General features: G+C 46.0%; 1 protein-coding gene across 1 annotated transcript; it reads right to left on the reverse strand.

Moving 5' to 3' along the window:
- Positions 1-3,235: 3,235 nt before the first annotated feature.
- Positions 3,236-15,692, reverse strand: Asb17 (ankyrin repeat and SOCS box containing 17). The gene is made up of 3 exons (XM_040751575.1): positions 15,161-15,692; positions 5,792-6,071; positions 3,236-3,516 (listed from the first exon to the last, which is right to left on the reverse strand). Exons 1-3 carry the CDS (start codon positions 15,559-15,561, stop codon positions 3,310-3,312), a joined length of 888 nt encoding a protein of 295 aa, XP_040607509.1. The 5' UTR covers positions 15,562-15,692; the 3' UTR covers positions 3,236-3,309.
- Between the last annotated feature and the right edge of the window lie 22 nt (positions 15,693-15,714).

A 15,714-nucleotide genomic window follows, 5' to 3' on the forward strand; every position in this document is an offset into this window, starting at 1 on the left:
TTTACATAAAGGGAGACAGAGCGACAGCACTGATCTGCCTCCCTTGGGCATTCCCAGGGAACATTTTTGTTGTTTAAATGTTATTTATTTTGGGCCGGCAAGATGGTTCATTAGGTATAGGCACTTGTTGCCAGCCCTGGAGTCCATGTGATGAAATGAGAGCATTGCTTCACTTCAGATGTCCGTGGTTGACATGTATGTGTGCATACCCACACAATAAATGTAAGGAAGTAAGTGTGGAAGGGACAGGTGTTAGCAGAGTGGGAGACCATGAATCAAAAAGGAGGAGACAAGAGAGGCAGAACAGGAAGTGAGTTGTGGGGAGGGAAGGGATCCAGCAGTGAGTGAAATAGCAGATACACTCAGGGTCGCTCCTCAGACTCAAGTCACATTTAACCTCAGCTAAATTCCACGAGACGTCCGAGAATTTTTCATCATTGCTAAAAAACCTTCAGCCAACTAGTCAATCCATTTTACTTTTATTTAGATATTGATGTAAAAATAGTTTCATTCTTTCTTAAAATTGCGTTCTCCTAAGCTATTTTAAGCTAGCTTACACATAGCAGAAACATACTACAAAGCAAGTGAAATGAAGACGGTTGCAACGTCGTGACTACAGATGGACACTGGAAACAGTCCCTTCCTGATGTTAACATGTGTTTCTGCCTTTGCTGTTTTTCTGTGCCTTCCTTCTATGTTACAGATGAGTATCCCTCAATGCAGCCTTTCACTGTCTTAGCAAGCCACCTATGGTACTTTGAATGAGAAATGCCCCTCACCCCCGCTTATGCGTTGAGCACTTGGTCCCTAGCTGCTGGCACTGTGTGTGAAGGTTACGGAACTTTGGGTGTGTGGAGCTTTGCTAGAGGAAGTGTGGCACTGGAGCTGCAGTTGACAAGCTTATAGTCCTGCCCTGCCTGTGTCCTTTCTGCTGCTTGTTGAGTTGAATGTGATCTGCCTGCTTCCTGCCCCTTTGACCGTGCCTTCCCCACCATGTGGATATGTAGCGTCTCTGCAGCTGTAAGCCAAAATAAACCCTTGCTTAAGTTGCTCTTGGCCATGGTGTTTCAGACATGTTTCCACCCCAGCAGTTTGTCCCACAGAGTAAACCCTGCATTGGAAGGCAGTGTCAGGACTGGATGGAGACAAAGGGAACTTACCCACAGGCCGAGGGCTGTGTGGTCTACAGTAACTGTGTCACACAGCGTTACACACTCTAGCATACTCTCAGATGTCAGGTGAGCAGAGTCTGCTGTCCCAGACACTGCCTTGCTGTGATCTCAACTGCAGCTGGCCAGACACAGGCCCCGCGTCCTCAGGAGGCTTCCTCTAGAACGTCCACCAGATGGGATGATAGCTTTCTGAGCATGACTGTTTCCATTTGGAAATGAATCCTTACGTCTTTTTACCGATGACAGGTGCCCACTGAGGGTCTTGGGCTTAAGTGATGTTTTAATCTTTTTACTTATGGCTCTTTTTCCTGTTCCACGTGTGTGCGCTGCCATGGAGGCAGAAGAAGACATGAGATCTCCTAGGACTGGAGTTACTGATGGTTTTGAGCTATCATGTGGGTGTTGGGATTCAAACATGAGTCCTTGAAGAAGAGCCAGTGTTCTTAACTGCTAAGCCATGTCTCTATCCCAGTTTTCAATAATCCTGAGTAAAGTTATAAGCCTTCTTTAGAGGGTTTGGTGATGGCATTTTCAAGTCTAGATTACATAGAAAAGACTTCTGTAGTATGTGAAGTGTATCGTTGATTTCATACACAATTGCCAATCCACTTCCCAGAGTGGCATCAGCTGTGTGTGACATGCTTGCTGCCCCTTCCTAGTTCTCGGTACCAGTAGCTTCCTGTTTAATGTTTAGAAATGATAACATTTGTGATAGGGGTAGAGGGTAAAGTCTCTTTCAAGTTTGGGGGTAGGTGCGTTCTTTAGCCAGCAGTGATATTTTATTTCTGTCTCTCCTGGATTTTGAGTTTCCTTCAGCCTACTTTCTCTAAATTTGTCCTTTCAAGCGAAAGTGTTTAGAATAGGTCTTAATTCTGGAAAGTTACAACACAAATCCAATTCGGTATTTACTATAAGGCAGGTAACCTGTTAGAAGAATAAAAGGTAGGATTTCTTCCTCTAAACCCTCCAGGGGGACAGTGCAGTTATACTGTAACGTATTTAAGGTAACAGCACAGTATTTAACCTTCATTGGTCAGGAACCTCAAAGGATGGCATGACAGGGGTCTAGAAAGGGCATTGTAAGTAGAAGGGTGAATGTGTAAAAGCAAGGTGAGATGGTAGGCAGGCTGGTGCTCCTGGTGGATGCAGAGCATGTGAGTAGCTGAAGGAAAAGGCTAGGCACCTTCTGTCACTTTTGCCTGACGAACACTGGAGTTTGAAGGTGTTTTTATTGCTGGAGGTTCAGGTGTGTGGTGGTGGTGCAGGTTGTAAGATGGCTTCAACTGAGCCCTTGAGTGGTAGGATGAATTGAACCGAGGCGGCTGCGGAGTCTAGGGTCAAGGAGACCAACACATTAAATCATTTCAGCAGTCTGTGGCAGCGCCAGGCTGAACAATGAGAAGAGGCTGTGTATGCAGGAGGGATAGAAAATGGCAGGGAGAGCATACTGGCCTAAAAGACACTGGGGTTTTGTTATGGCTTAACCAGATTCAGTAACTGAGCTGTAACCAGGGCACACCCTTGAAGAACTGTTTCTAATTCTGCCTTTGTGTGACTGCTGGACATCACAGGAAAAGCTAGTGACCTAGGTATTTTTTTAAAGCTAAAAATGTGCTTTGAATACATTTAATTTTTTATAACATTAAAAATTTTATAGCTGAAGATTTGATATTTTATGTTATTATACAAAAACAAATCTATTTTATCTGATACATATAATTTATTTCACTGCATAGAAGGTAATAAGTAGGGTTACATGGTAACTACAGTGTTGGACAAATGAAAATATATTTTTTAAAAACATTTTTTAACATGTATATGTTTTGTGTATGTGTTTTGCCTGAATGAATATATGTATACCACATGCATGCCTGGTGCCCACAGAGGTCAGAAGTAGGCATCAGGTCCCCTGGAACTGGAGTTCTAGATGGTTTCTGGTCACCACACGGGTGCTGGGAATTGATCTCAGATCTTCTGTAAGAGAAACGCATGCTCCTAACCACTCGGGAATCGCTCTAGCCCTGAAAAGGTTATCTTCTAATAGATGTTCTCATGCAACAGACTCGGGTGAAGTTTGTGGTTTATTAACTTCTGCGTGTACAGTCTGTCACCCTAAAGAACAGCATGCAGATGCATGCTAGCTTTCCAAATTCAGGAAGTTTTGTAGACGTGCGGGCATTAGAAGTGAAAATATCCCATTGGGGAGCATATTGTTGGCCAGCAGCTGAGTCCTGATGGCTATTCTGCAAAGGTGGACGAGTTCACATGGATCTTTGTATCTCGTTGGAGGGATATAGTCCAACCAATTTTGAATGATTGGACGTCTTCCCAAGCTCAGCTGTGTCTGGAGAAAAAGAAAGCTTTTATTTACCCTTGGAACAATCTTAAGAGATAGTGAATTTATATGACCCTGGTAACCTCTATTCATCAAAGCCTCTTCGCCTTATAGGTGTTGTAGTCCAGTGTTGTTCTCCCAGTGATAGAGACAGAATGTGGGAAGGCACTAAGCAAAGTCGAAACTGTGAGCAGGGAAGTTCTTCATTTCAGTTGGAGCATTCTTCTACATTGTTACCTCTTCTCAGATGCTGTCATCAGCACAGCCACAGGCAAAAGCCATCCAAAAGCTAAACTGTACCAGTGCTCGGGCCCTATTCAGAAAGTCTGACTCTAGAAACAGGTGATGTAAGTCACACATGCTCCCCAGTTGGATCCAGCCCATGCAGATCACCAAGACCTCCATGCGAATGAAAGGAGGCTCCTTCAAGTTTAGATCCCATTCTGGAGGTCAAATGCCAGAGGAAGGATATTGCTGCATTAGAGATTTCCCAGGGGACTCCCATGACACTGGAAGAAGAGAACCAACGCCCCAAAAGTGCCCTCCGGCCTCCAGTTTACCCCCTTGCACATATAATAGCTACAAAACATAGCAGAACCCTTCTGTGTCCAAGCCTTGAGACACTCACTCAGCTGTGTCATCCTGTGCATGTATGTAGTATTCAGTTATCAACTACTTAAAGAATATCTAGTTAATATTTAACGGTGGGGGGAGCTCGGGATGACGACTAGGTATGCAAAGTAGACAGGGTCTATGCTCAAGGGTGTGCCATAGAGACATCCAAACACACATGTCCGCCATGTGAGGGGAAGTGACGGCAGCACAAAACCAACCAGCTGCTCGGGCAGCGTGGGCCTGGCCCCGCCTTCTTGCCCAGCACCGCTCCACTGTAGCTTATGAACTGTGATCATCTGCAGCCTGGCTATGAATTCTTTGCCTTCCAGGTGGACTGCGGTCAATTTTATCTTGGTACTTTGTGACAGTTCTACTTGGGGAATTGTAGACTGTTGTAAATGTGTGTGTTCTGTAATAACCATGCAGGACAGTTACTATGAAACAAAGATGTAAAGCAATGAAGATGCTAAAAACAATGTGAGCATGTTCTCTTTTAACAATGGTTGCCAGTTATAGCCTGACCCATTAGCTTGCCTTGCAACTGGCCCACACGTTAATATTTCCTATCCAGGCATTCAGACACCAGCAAAGTACATACCTATGAATCTATGTCTGAAGTTAGACTAGAGGAACTGTTGGCTTCTTGTTAAGCTGGCTGGTTAAATTTGTAGGACTAACTTCCTTTTACACAGATTAATTAGCTTCTCGCTATTAACGGGCATGATATAGTTTGATACTGCAATTTGCAGCTCATTTTGAAGAATGAACATTCCCAGTTTGTGGTTGATGTGTGGGTGATTTTTTTCCCTCTAACTTTTTCTAGTCCCAAAACCTTTTTAAAGAGAAGGTCTCCATATTTCTGAGAGATATTTTCAGTTGAATAAATATTTTATGTCTTTATATTTCTATAATACTTAAAATTGCTTTGGGGTCACAAATGGAAAAATCTATTTCTTGGTATGTGATTGTGTTCGTGGGGAGAAATGGAACTGTCATTTTGAAATATACTGGAAAGGAGCTGTTAAAATTTTAACTTATTTTGTTCTTACAAGATAGAAATCTTAATACAGTTTGTTATTGAAATATAACAATTTACATCTATTTAATACTAAAATAAACTATAAATTCAACTTTTGATGCTCATGATAACAAAATCAACATTTGAAGGACTAATTTTAGCTAATTTGGATTTTGCCTCATTTTTAATTACTAAGCATATGAGCAGTGATTAATTCATCATTGGAAATAGTGCATAAATTAAGAACACTTCTCTTTTGCCTTCATAATCATGTCCTAGCACTTGTATGTTGAATTGCACCCGCCAAGAGCGAAGCCCTGCTCACCTCCCCCCTGCTCACCTCCCCCCTGCTCACCTCCCCCTCACCTCTCCCCCCCGCTCACTTCCCCCCGCTCACCTCCCCCCGCTCACCTCCCCCCGCTCACCTCCCCCCGCTCACCTCCCCCCCGCTCACCTCCCCCCCGCTCACCTCCCCCCCGCTCACCTCTCCCCGCTCACCTCCCCCCGCTCACCTCCCCCCGCTCACCTCCCCCTGCTCACCTCCCCCTGCTCACCTCCCCCCCCCCTCACCTCCCCGCTGCTCACCTACCCCCTGCTCACCCCCCCCAGGGCGATGCCCTCCTCACCTCCCAAGAGCTCAGCTCAGCTTACCTCTATCTCCCGGACTGAGATTGCAGAGAGCACTCTGGAGCATAGCATTAGACATGTCTTGGCGTCTTCCTGAATGTCAATCAGCTCATGATCAACCATTATTCTCACTCTCGAAGGGTACAGTAGTATTGTCAAAACGATGTTGATGGGGTTTTTTTCTCGTTCTAGGATCCCATACTGCAGGAGTATCTTTAAGATATTTGACTGTCTTGTCTGAGCCACATAGAGCAGGGGTGTGATGCCACTCAGGGGGCTGGGGCAGTACACGGGGGTGAAGGTTCTGCAAGGCAAAGGCAGATGACGCGGGTCATAAGCACTCCGCCCCAACAGTCACGGAGAGGTAGCCATCGTGTCAGCCGCTCCCCTGTGAGCACCGCGTGGCTAGCACTTATACGTAACGTCTTTGTAACTATAGACCAGACTGGAGGGGAAAGAAGGCTCCCACCAAATGCCGAGGCCTCCTGGCACAGGGGTGTGGCTTTCAGTCACAGAGCTCTCACTGCTGTGTCTCCCACACGCGCGGTGGGGATGAGCCTCACCAAGCTCTGGAAATATAAAATGGAACGGGAAGGAAAACAGTTTTCATACCTCTTGCTTTTTAAAGATTTAGTTTTTTAAAAAAATGATATGTTTATGTCTAGGTGAATTTGTGTTGTGTGTAGGAGCCAGAGGAGGCCAGCAGAGGGCGTCAGATCCTCTGGAGCAGGAATGACAGGAGACAGTGAGCTTTGGGTCCTTTGAAAGGGCCGTCTGTGTGCCTAACGCTGAGCCCTCTCCCTAGCCCAGTTTGCTTTATTAATAGAAATGTTGATCATTTTGATATCTTTGCTTTTGCTCTCGATCATATATAGACACGAGGTTGAACTGAGAGATGAGATTAGATGAAGACAAGTATAACCATCCTCACCCTGTTTTTCCATTTTAATAAAATAAGGACTATAAGTTATGGTGAGCCCTATCCGAGGTCCTCAGGAGAGAATCTCATTTTCCTCCTTCAAGAGCAAAGTTTAGGACTAGAGAGTCATTCATCCCATGGAGTGCTTGCTGTGCAAGCAGGAGGACTAAACTTAGTCCTCAGAGCCACTGTTCTGGTGGCATCTTAGTGGCAGAAGGAGACAGGAGGTTTGTGGGGCTCCGTCCCTGGCCAGCTAGCTAGCCTGCTCAATGAGCCAAAGGTTCAGTGAAAGACCCCGACTCAGAGAAGTGGACATTCAAGTTTGTCCTCTGGCTAATACATGTGCGCTTTTAAGTTTTATAATTTCTAGACAGCCAGGGCTGCAAGACTGAGTTTTTAAAAGAGCATATATCTAGAGTAATGACTTAGCAGTCGAGAGCAGTTGCTGTTCTTTAAGAGGCCTGGATTTGTTCCCCACTACCCGTACAGCAGCTGACAGCTGTCTGTATCTTCAGTCCCAGGGATCTGATGGCCTCTTCTTGCCCCCAGGAGCACCAGATATGCGTGGTATAAAGACAGATGTGCATGCAGGGGAAACACCCAGACAGATGTGCATACAGGGGAAACCCCCAGACAGATGTGCATGCAGGGGAAAACACCCAGACAGATGTGCATGCAGGGGAAACCCCCAGACAGATGTGCATACAGGGGAAACACCCAGACAGATGTGCATGTAGGGGAAAACACCCAGACAGATGTGCATGCAAGGGAAACACCCAGACAAATGTGCATGCAGGGGAAACACCCAGACAGATGTGCATACAGGGGAAACACCCAGACAGATGTGCATGCAGGGGGAACACCCGGACAGATGTAATAACTGCATCGAAGCCTGTATCTTGGGTATCACATTGTGGCTAGATGTCAATATTTCAATTCTCTGTTACAGAAATGAAATGGTATATAGTGTTTGAAATTGCTTCACTTAATGCGCCTTTATGTTCTTTACTGAATTATTTACTATAAATGTAGAGAAAACATGGTAGTGTCTCTGACCATAGGAAACTTGATATTAAGGTGCTTAATTTTGCCAAGCAACATGACTTTTGAGACTAAGCAAAGAGGAATTTTATTAATAAACCTTGCCTCTAAAATTCTCTTGGGAGGCCTACTCCAATACTGATACATTCTGTAAATTGTGAAGCAGGACTTTGGGGTTGCATGTGGTGACCTGAGGCTGTCCTCCATGGTCTCATGTATTTGGTCTGCAGGCAGCATGTCATGGAGGCAGGCTTTGAGAGTGTGAAGCCTCCCCCTGCCCCCCCCCCCCCGTTTCCAGTTGCAGCCGGCTCCCATGCTCCCCTCCATGGTTGGCTCTTGACCACTGGAACTGTAGGCTCTGGTACACTCTGCTATGATTGCGTTTGGTTATGGCTTTTATCACAGCATCGGGAAAGGAACGAACAGAAATGAGCGACATGGCCCGGGGGTAAAGTCACCAAGCCTAGAGAGCTGAGTTTGACCCCTGGAACCATTTTGTGGAAGGAAAGAGCTTTCACAAGTTGTTCTCTGATCTGGATACCTTTTCCGCAGCACACATGTACCCCTACATATACACGTGCCCACACACATATGCCTCCCTACACACACACATGCACACACAAAGCACAGTTATTAAGCTGCACATATTGGAAGAGACGAGCGGCTTGCTCCAGTGGGCTCCGTGAAGCAGCCCGAACCTCTGCTGCTCGGCATATCTCAGCCCTGAGCAGCTGTGTGACTCGGGTCAGCAGTCTCGAGGCTTGCTTCCTCGTGTGTAGATGCACTGGTCTGCTCCTTCCTTCACTAAGTGCTAACTTAACAGCTGCATGTCCAACGTGCACTGAAGAGTAGGTGCAGAAACCAAAGATGCTGCTCTTGCCCACTGTCGAGTACAGCAGTCAGTAAACGTAACACAGGACGGCCACCACCGTAGGAGAAGCTTGCTCGGGCAGTAATACCCTGAGGAGTGGCGCTCACTTAACTCTCCCTGGGAGAGTCATTTCCTGCCAGACAGCTAAGAACGAAGGCTTAGAGCATTAGCAGGGGTTTTCCAATGGGAAGTTTAGAGTGCCCCGGGTACAAGCATATGCTGGCATTGGAGTATTGTTCCTAGACGCTAAAGGATGGGAACATCCCTGCTAAAGTGGAACCCTCTGTCCCTTTCCCTAGTCAGGAACTGAAAGTACAGTTGGACAGTCACTAGCCTAATCGGACTCTGAAGCTTCGTGGAATGCTAAACGCCAGAGCACTGTTACTTACAGGAACAGTATGCTATGGTGCTACGTAGCATTTTAGACTTTAAGATGTGTCCGTCTTCATTCTGCTGCCAGCACTGTGTGTGCGCACCGCTGCTCCTGAAGTCAGCTGTTTTCCTGGACATCTGTTTACATGAGTACTTCCAAACTATATCAAAGATTGAGCTCCAGCTTTCTTCCGGATTATCTCCCATTGCGACCTGATTCCAAGGTCATGGCTGAATCAAGGTCTTTCACCTTTGTCTTAGCGTTCGCCCCTCCAATTGCAATCCTGAGACACGTGCAGCCCATCGTAGGAGACTCTCCAATAAGCCTTTTGTGAGGAGCATCATGGTCCTTCCCCACGTCCTCTGAACCTTCCTTCAACCCCCATACTCAGGCCATTTTCTTGTTTTTGAAAACTTGCTTAGCATTTTTGCATATTCATTTTTCTCTTTAAAAAAAGTGGTTGATCGAGGTGAGCTCTGCAAATTTAAGCTCCAATAGGGAAATATTTACTCTCCCCCACTCTCTGTCTCTCATATGTGTGTGTAAATAAGAAGACAGCCTGCAGGAGTCAGTTCTGTCTTTGTACCATGTGGACTCGGGTTGTCAGCCTGCAGGCAGCTCCGTTTGCCAGCTGATATCTCACCCGTCCAAGGGAAGAAACTGTTGTGGTTTTGGCCTCACTGCTGTATTTATGAGAACTTAAGACAATACTGACTCTTTAGATGGTCAATCAAATACTTTTTACTGGAATTTGATTTCAATCCCAATAAGATTTGTTTTGGTTTATACCATCTTAGGGCACTGTAATTCTTATATCTCGCTAGTTCCTTAGAAGGTATTTGACTTGGCCTTCTAGGTATGGGGAATTCAGGTAACTCAGAGCACAAAGCAAGTGGTCATTGTTATGATTTAGGAGATGTGGAGCTGGGCATTGGTGGCACACACCTTTAATCCCAGCACTTGGGAGGCAGAGGCAGGCGGATCTCTGTGAGTTCAAGGCCAGCCTGGTCTACAGAGCGAGTTCCAGGACAGACTCCAAAATGATACAGAGAAACCCTGTCTCGAAAAACAAAAAAAGATTTAGGAAATGCAGATATATTAAAATGTACATCACCTCTAGGAGATACTGAGTGAATATTGATTGGAAAAATGTTGAAAGCATGACTAAAACTCAAGTAGGCTTAAAATGAGACTTAAATATCTAATCTGTATCCACATGATGTGCGATTAATCCTTGGGTTTAAAGAGTATGGAACTGTAAACCAAAATTTGCTTGATGGGTTCTGACAGTTAATTATAACAGTGTTTATGCGGGCGGAGCGAGGACTGTTTTTTAAATGTGAGGTTACCGCACCGAGCCCTCCGTCTGCAGGCTTGCCATGCTTGCTTGCGTTAACCAGGCACACAGTGGGTGACTCTGCTTTGCGGATGTGTTTCTGATTCCACGCTCTCCTTTGGCTGACAAACTGAATAGACATTATTTTTTTCCTTATAATAATGTGATCTCTGGTGCTTACATAGTATGCCGTCCTGAAGCTGTGTTTTCCTAGATCAGCCTCGGTCCCCCAGCAGCTTTGTCACCTGTCCCCTCTTGTCCTCCTCCCACTGTCCCTGGTGTCTGACAAGGTGTGCACGCCAGGTCAGCCAGTTTTGACTTGACCATCATCATGCGATCTCATCCGTAGCCGTGATTTCAGCTACTCGCCGTTTATTCCAACCTGCGCTGAATGCACGCACTAAGGGAAAGCCACTGTGCCGGTTGCTTGCACTGCTGGACAAAATAAAACCCTTGCTGTCTTCATCAATCACTAGCAGCACAGGGTTGACACAGGAAACAGAATATGCCAGGAGATGCATGACTGATGGGATAGGACCATCCTGAAAGGTTACATCTGGACAGAGACTAGGAGACACATTTGCTTAGCTGTACCAGTATGCCAGTGCCTGGAGTGGCGACGGAAGAATATGAGGACGTCACTGTGGTCAGAAGGTAAAGCTGAGGCCAGGGGAGACAAGGACCCACACTGGGAAGAGAGAGACCCACACTGGGAAGAGGGTCTCTCGGCGGGGACCCACACTGGGAAGAGGGTCTCTCGGCTCCACGTGAAATGGATACGCCCGAGAACCCTGGCTGTAAGAGCTGCATGGCTCTCTGTCAGTTGTGCAGCAGAAGGAAAGAGGCCACTTGGCATAGGACAGGGTTAATAGCAGTTCAGACAGCCGCATTTTACCATTGCTTGCAGGTAGAGGGAGCCAACAGATACCATAACAGGTTAGATGTAGGAACAATGAAGATATCAAAGTTGGCACTCTGTACCTAGCCACTTGCTCCACGTCTCTACCTGAATGTCCTCTGGGCAGCTCAAACTTTTTTTGTGTGTCTAAAATGGATTTAGTAGGTGTCTTGTCAACAGGACCATTGGGGCAACTGGACAAAGGGGATTTCTAGAGCTTGATGTTATAAATGGTGAGTACATGCATGAGATATAACTAGCTATGCTATACCCTGAAAATCAAATGTTTTCTATCTACACTCAAATATATATATGAGCAGTAATGGGAGGAAGGCAAAATACTGTGTTTTTCTCTCATCAAGAATTTAGATTTCTGCACTGAAGCCATCTGGGCCTGGGCTTTTTTTTTTTTTTTTTTTTTTTTTTTTTTGGTTGGGAGACTTTTGATGACTGCTTCTATTTCATTAAGGGTTATAGGTCTGTTTAGATTGTTTATCTGCTCTTGATTTAGTTTTGGCAAGTGATATCTATCCAGGAAATTTTCCATTTCCTTTAAATTTTCGAATTTTGCGGAATACAGGTTTTCAAAGTTTGCCCTGATAATTCTCTGGAATTCCTCAGTGTCCATTGTTATGTCCCCCTTTTCATTTCTGATTTTGTTAATTAGCATGCTCTCTCTCTCTCTGTCTTTTGGTTAGTTTGGACAAAGATTTGTCTATCTTGTTGATTTTCTCAAAGAACCTACTCTTAAGTCCAAATGGATCAAAGACCTCAACATAAATCCAATCACACTGAAACTCATAGAAGAGAAAGTGGGAGATACTCTTCAAAGAATTGGTACAGGAGACTGCTTCCTGAACGTGGTACAGGAGACTGCTTCCTGAACGTAACACCAGTAGCACAGACACTGGGAACCTAAGAGAGATATTCATGGTACCCCAAAGAGGAATGAAGCAAGATCTCCTGAACAAATTGGGAACATGGCAGGAGGTGGGGGGGGCTGGGAAGAAGACAAGGGGAGAAGGGGAGGAGAGAGTAGGTCATGGGGGAACAGGAAGGTTGAGTGGGGGGTAGAATAAGGGCAGAACAGGATGAGAAATACCATAATAGAGGGAGTCATAGGTTTGAAGAGAGATCTGGCACCAGTGAGACCCTTAGCCATCTAAAAGGATGACACCAACTGGCAAAGCTAAACAATAGTGGAGCAACTACTCTAAATATCCATTCCTGATAATGAACTTGACGACTACCTTATATGCCATCTGAGAACCTTATCCAGTGACTGATGGAAGCAGAGGCAAACACCCACGGTTAAACACTGAACTGAACCCATGGAACCCAGTGACAGAGAGAGGAACGATGAGCAAATTGGCAAAGAATGGGCTGGCGAAACCAGCAGAGACAGCTGATCTGAACAAGGGGGAGCTCTTGGACCCCAGACCGACAGCTGGGAGGCCAGCATGGGACTGATCCAGACCCCCTGAGTGTGAGAGTCAGTGAGGAGGCCTGGATAACCTATGGGGTCCTGGGCAGTGGATCAGTGTTTATCCCTGGCATACAAACAGACATTGTGTGTCCATAACACAAAGAGGGATGCTCTCTCAGCCTGGACTCTTAGAGGAGTGCCTGGACCCTGCCCTGAGTGAAATGACAGACTCTAGATATCCCCTATGTGGAAGGAAGTGGCGATAGGGTGGGAGGCTGGAGGGGATGGGGGGTGCAGGAGGAGGGGAGGGAGAGGGAACTGGGATTGACATGTGAAACAAGCTATTTAAAATTAAAGTAATAAAAAACATTAATATTGGAAAGAAGAATTTAGATTTAATTTACAGGCACACACATATATGGCAATGTAGCAGGAATGCAAAGGGGATCTGCTAGGAAGCATGGTGGGGGAGGGGGCACAGGAGGGAGCCGGGGAGGGGCAGCCTGTAAGTAAGGCACAGTGACACCAGGGCGTGGGCGTGTCATAATGAAACCATGACTTTTGTATACTGGTTTTAAAAAGTCACCCTGAGAGATTCTAATGCTGGTGTCTTGGTAAGAGATGGCAGTGGCCCCATGTGGATTAGACATGAGGAACTAAGTAGGATCCGTTTTTGTTATCGACAGTCAAGACGACGCATTGCTGTGATGGCGAAGGAAGGAATGGGGAACGAACCCCCGGTGTCTGCCTGCAGCAACAGGGTCAGTGCTACTGAGGCGAGAGCCTGGTTGGCTGGGAGATGGGTGAGTCCAGCTGGCGTTTTTTTTTTTTTTTTTATCCCGTGCGGTGATCTCAGGTAGACAGACGGGAGGAGAGGTCAGGGCTAGAGACAAATGACTTGGAAGTTGCTGACATGCACACAATATTTCAAGCCGTGGGTCCAGGTAAATATTTCAGGGAAAGTATAGAGCCCACCGGCCACGGGCAAGCGATGATTTATGTCAGGGTGGTGTGTAATAGAGATGCTAGCCGCAGAGAGTGGCGAGCTGGTGGCCTGGAGTGCTCTGCACGAGGTTGCCTTACACAGGAAGGCACCAAGAGATTGTCAGCCTCCTTCAAAATCTAAAACTCTGGTTCATATATATATGTATATGAACCATACATATATACATACATACATACATATATATGTATATGGTTTTGTGCTAAGGGGAATTGCCTAATGACTTTAACCCTGCCACTGTGTCCGCACAGAATTTACCAATTTAAAAACTGTCCCATACACAGTGGAGAAGGAGCAAGGCACCTGCAGGTGTAGCCTGCTCAGAGAGGCCGTGGGCATGGGCAGAACGGCCTTGAGTCCCATCCCAGAGAGAGCCAGTGATCCTGTCAATCATGATTCACCATTTCCCTCTCATTTTCCATTAAAATTTCCCCTTTCTCCACCCATATTTAGCTCTTCATTTCCTCCTCTATTTTATTATACTTTCCGAGGATACCCCTGGGGTTTCAGCTTAGTTATTAGAAGTTATAACTACATAAAACATCACATAAAATGACAAAAGGTCCTATTGGGGGTGGTGGTTGCTGTTCCCAGCCTCCAGGTACCCATTCATGTGCTGGGATGATCATTCAGGAACACAGTCTGGTGGGCTCTCGGGGGGCAGAGTGATACAGCCAGGGATCATGGCTACTCCAGGCAGAGCCCACCCTTGTCACTGTGCGTACAGGACCTGACCTTTTGTTGAGTGAAGAAGCCAATGCACAAATGTTCTAATCAGGCTAATAGCCGAAGCCAGGGAATTAATTGACTTTGGATCAAACTCTTGAGCTACAGGAAAGTCACCCTGGGCTTTTGCTTTCCTTAAATTGTCAGGTAGATTGACAGGTTCAGGCTGTAAAACCTTGGCCGCCAAGGAACATGGTTTCCGTTGAACTCGGGCGTGGAAGATTTGAAATCAAGTTTATTAACATCTGACACAGATAGGGAGCTCTTGTTGCTGAATGTTGACCAGGAGGCGATGGATATATTCTGAGTTGTACTTGAGGGAACGCACTACAAGTATGCAATCTCAGTAGCACCAAAAGGAGTGACTGCAGTAAGTCCTAAACAAGGCTTCTTTCTTTGAGGAGAGTTTTAATACATTTGCTAACACCTCCTCAGTGGAGTAGAACCACAGCGACTTGATAGCATACAGCACAGGTAAAAATCCATAGCCCACAATGGAGCCAGTGACACGTCCCCACCATGCAAGCTGATCTAAGGAAACAATTCTGTACTCTCTCTCTCTCTCTCTCTCTCTCTCTCTCTCTCTCTCTCTCTCTCTCTCTCTCTCTCTCTCTCTCTCTCTCTCTCCTCTCTCTCTTTTTCTCTCCCTCCCTCTCTCTCTCCCTCCCTGCCCCCCTCTCCCTCTCCCTCCCTGTCCCCTTCTCCCTCCCTCCCTCCCTCCCTCCCTCCCTCCCTCCCTCCCTCCCTCCCTCTCTCTCCCTCCCTCTCTCCCTCTCTCTCTCAACAAAGCATAAGATTACCTCCATATCAGCGCTAGGTTGCAGCTTCTATCTTGGACGTAGTCCTTTGTCTTCTTGAGAAGCAGCTCCACAAAGTCGGGGTTACCTTTTCGGGCGAAAACCCAGTACAGAATGGTATTCACGCATATTTCAGTAAACTCGAGGTTGAAATTCAGTTCAAAACGGTGTCCTGACTTTTCCACAAATGCAATATAGTCTGTGAGGAGTATGTCAAAGCCATCCAAGTCCACATACCTCAGAATTTTTGCCAGCGTTCTGTAAATCCTGGGTTCGTAGCAGTGGTATCCCCACTGACCCAGAAACTGCAAAGAAGGCCTCTTAACTATCTTGTCAATGAGGTTGCAGAATATATTGCCTCTTGGAAAAGAAGTCTTACGGCATAATTTAAAAGAGTTATTCATCGCTTCTGAAGAGTAGAAAGGAAACCACGGGCAGTCATACTGAAGTGGTCCTTCAGCTACATATTTTGAAAATGTGGTAGACTCTACTCCACACACACACACACACACCCTTCAGACCAGACAGAGGAAAGATAGTGCTGGGTGACATCACAA

This window comes from Mesocricetus auratus, unplaced genomic scaffold, assembly GCF_017639785.1.
Source record: "Mesocricetus auratus isolate SY011 unplaced genomic scaffold, BCM_Maur_2.0 Super-Scaffold_100009, whole genome shotgun sequence".
Lineage (NCBI taxonomy): Eukaryota > Metazoa > Chordata > Mammalia > Rodentia > Cricetidae > Mesocricetus > Mesocricetus auratus.

Coding starts and splice junctions, on each gene's coding strand:
- Asb17 (XM_040751575.1), bottom strand. CDS start 15,561: ATGAATAACTCTTTTAAATTATGCCGTAAGACTTCTTTTCCAAGAGGC. Junction 6,072..15,160: donor AACCTAGCGCTGATATGGAG/GTAATCTTATGC, acceptor TTTGCCTTGCAG/AACCTTCACCCCCGTGTACT. Junction 3,517..5,791: donor TCTCAGTCCGGGAGATAGAG/GTAAGCTGAGCT, acceptor CTTTTTCTCCAG/ACACAGCTGAGCTTGGGAAG.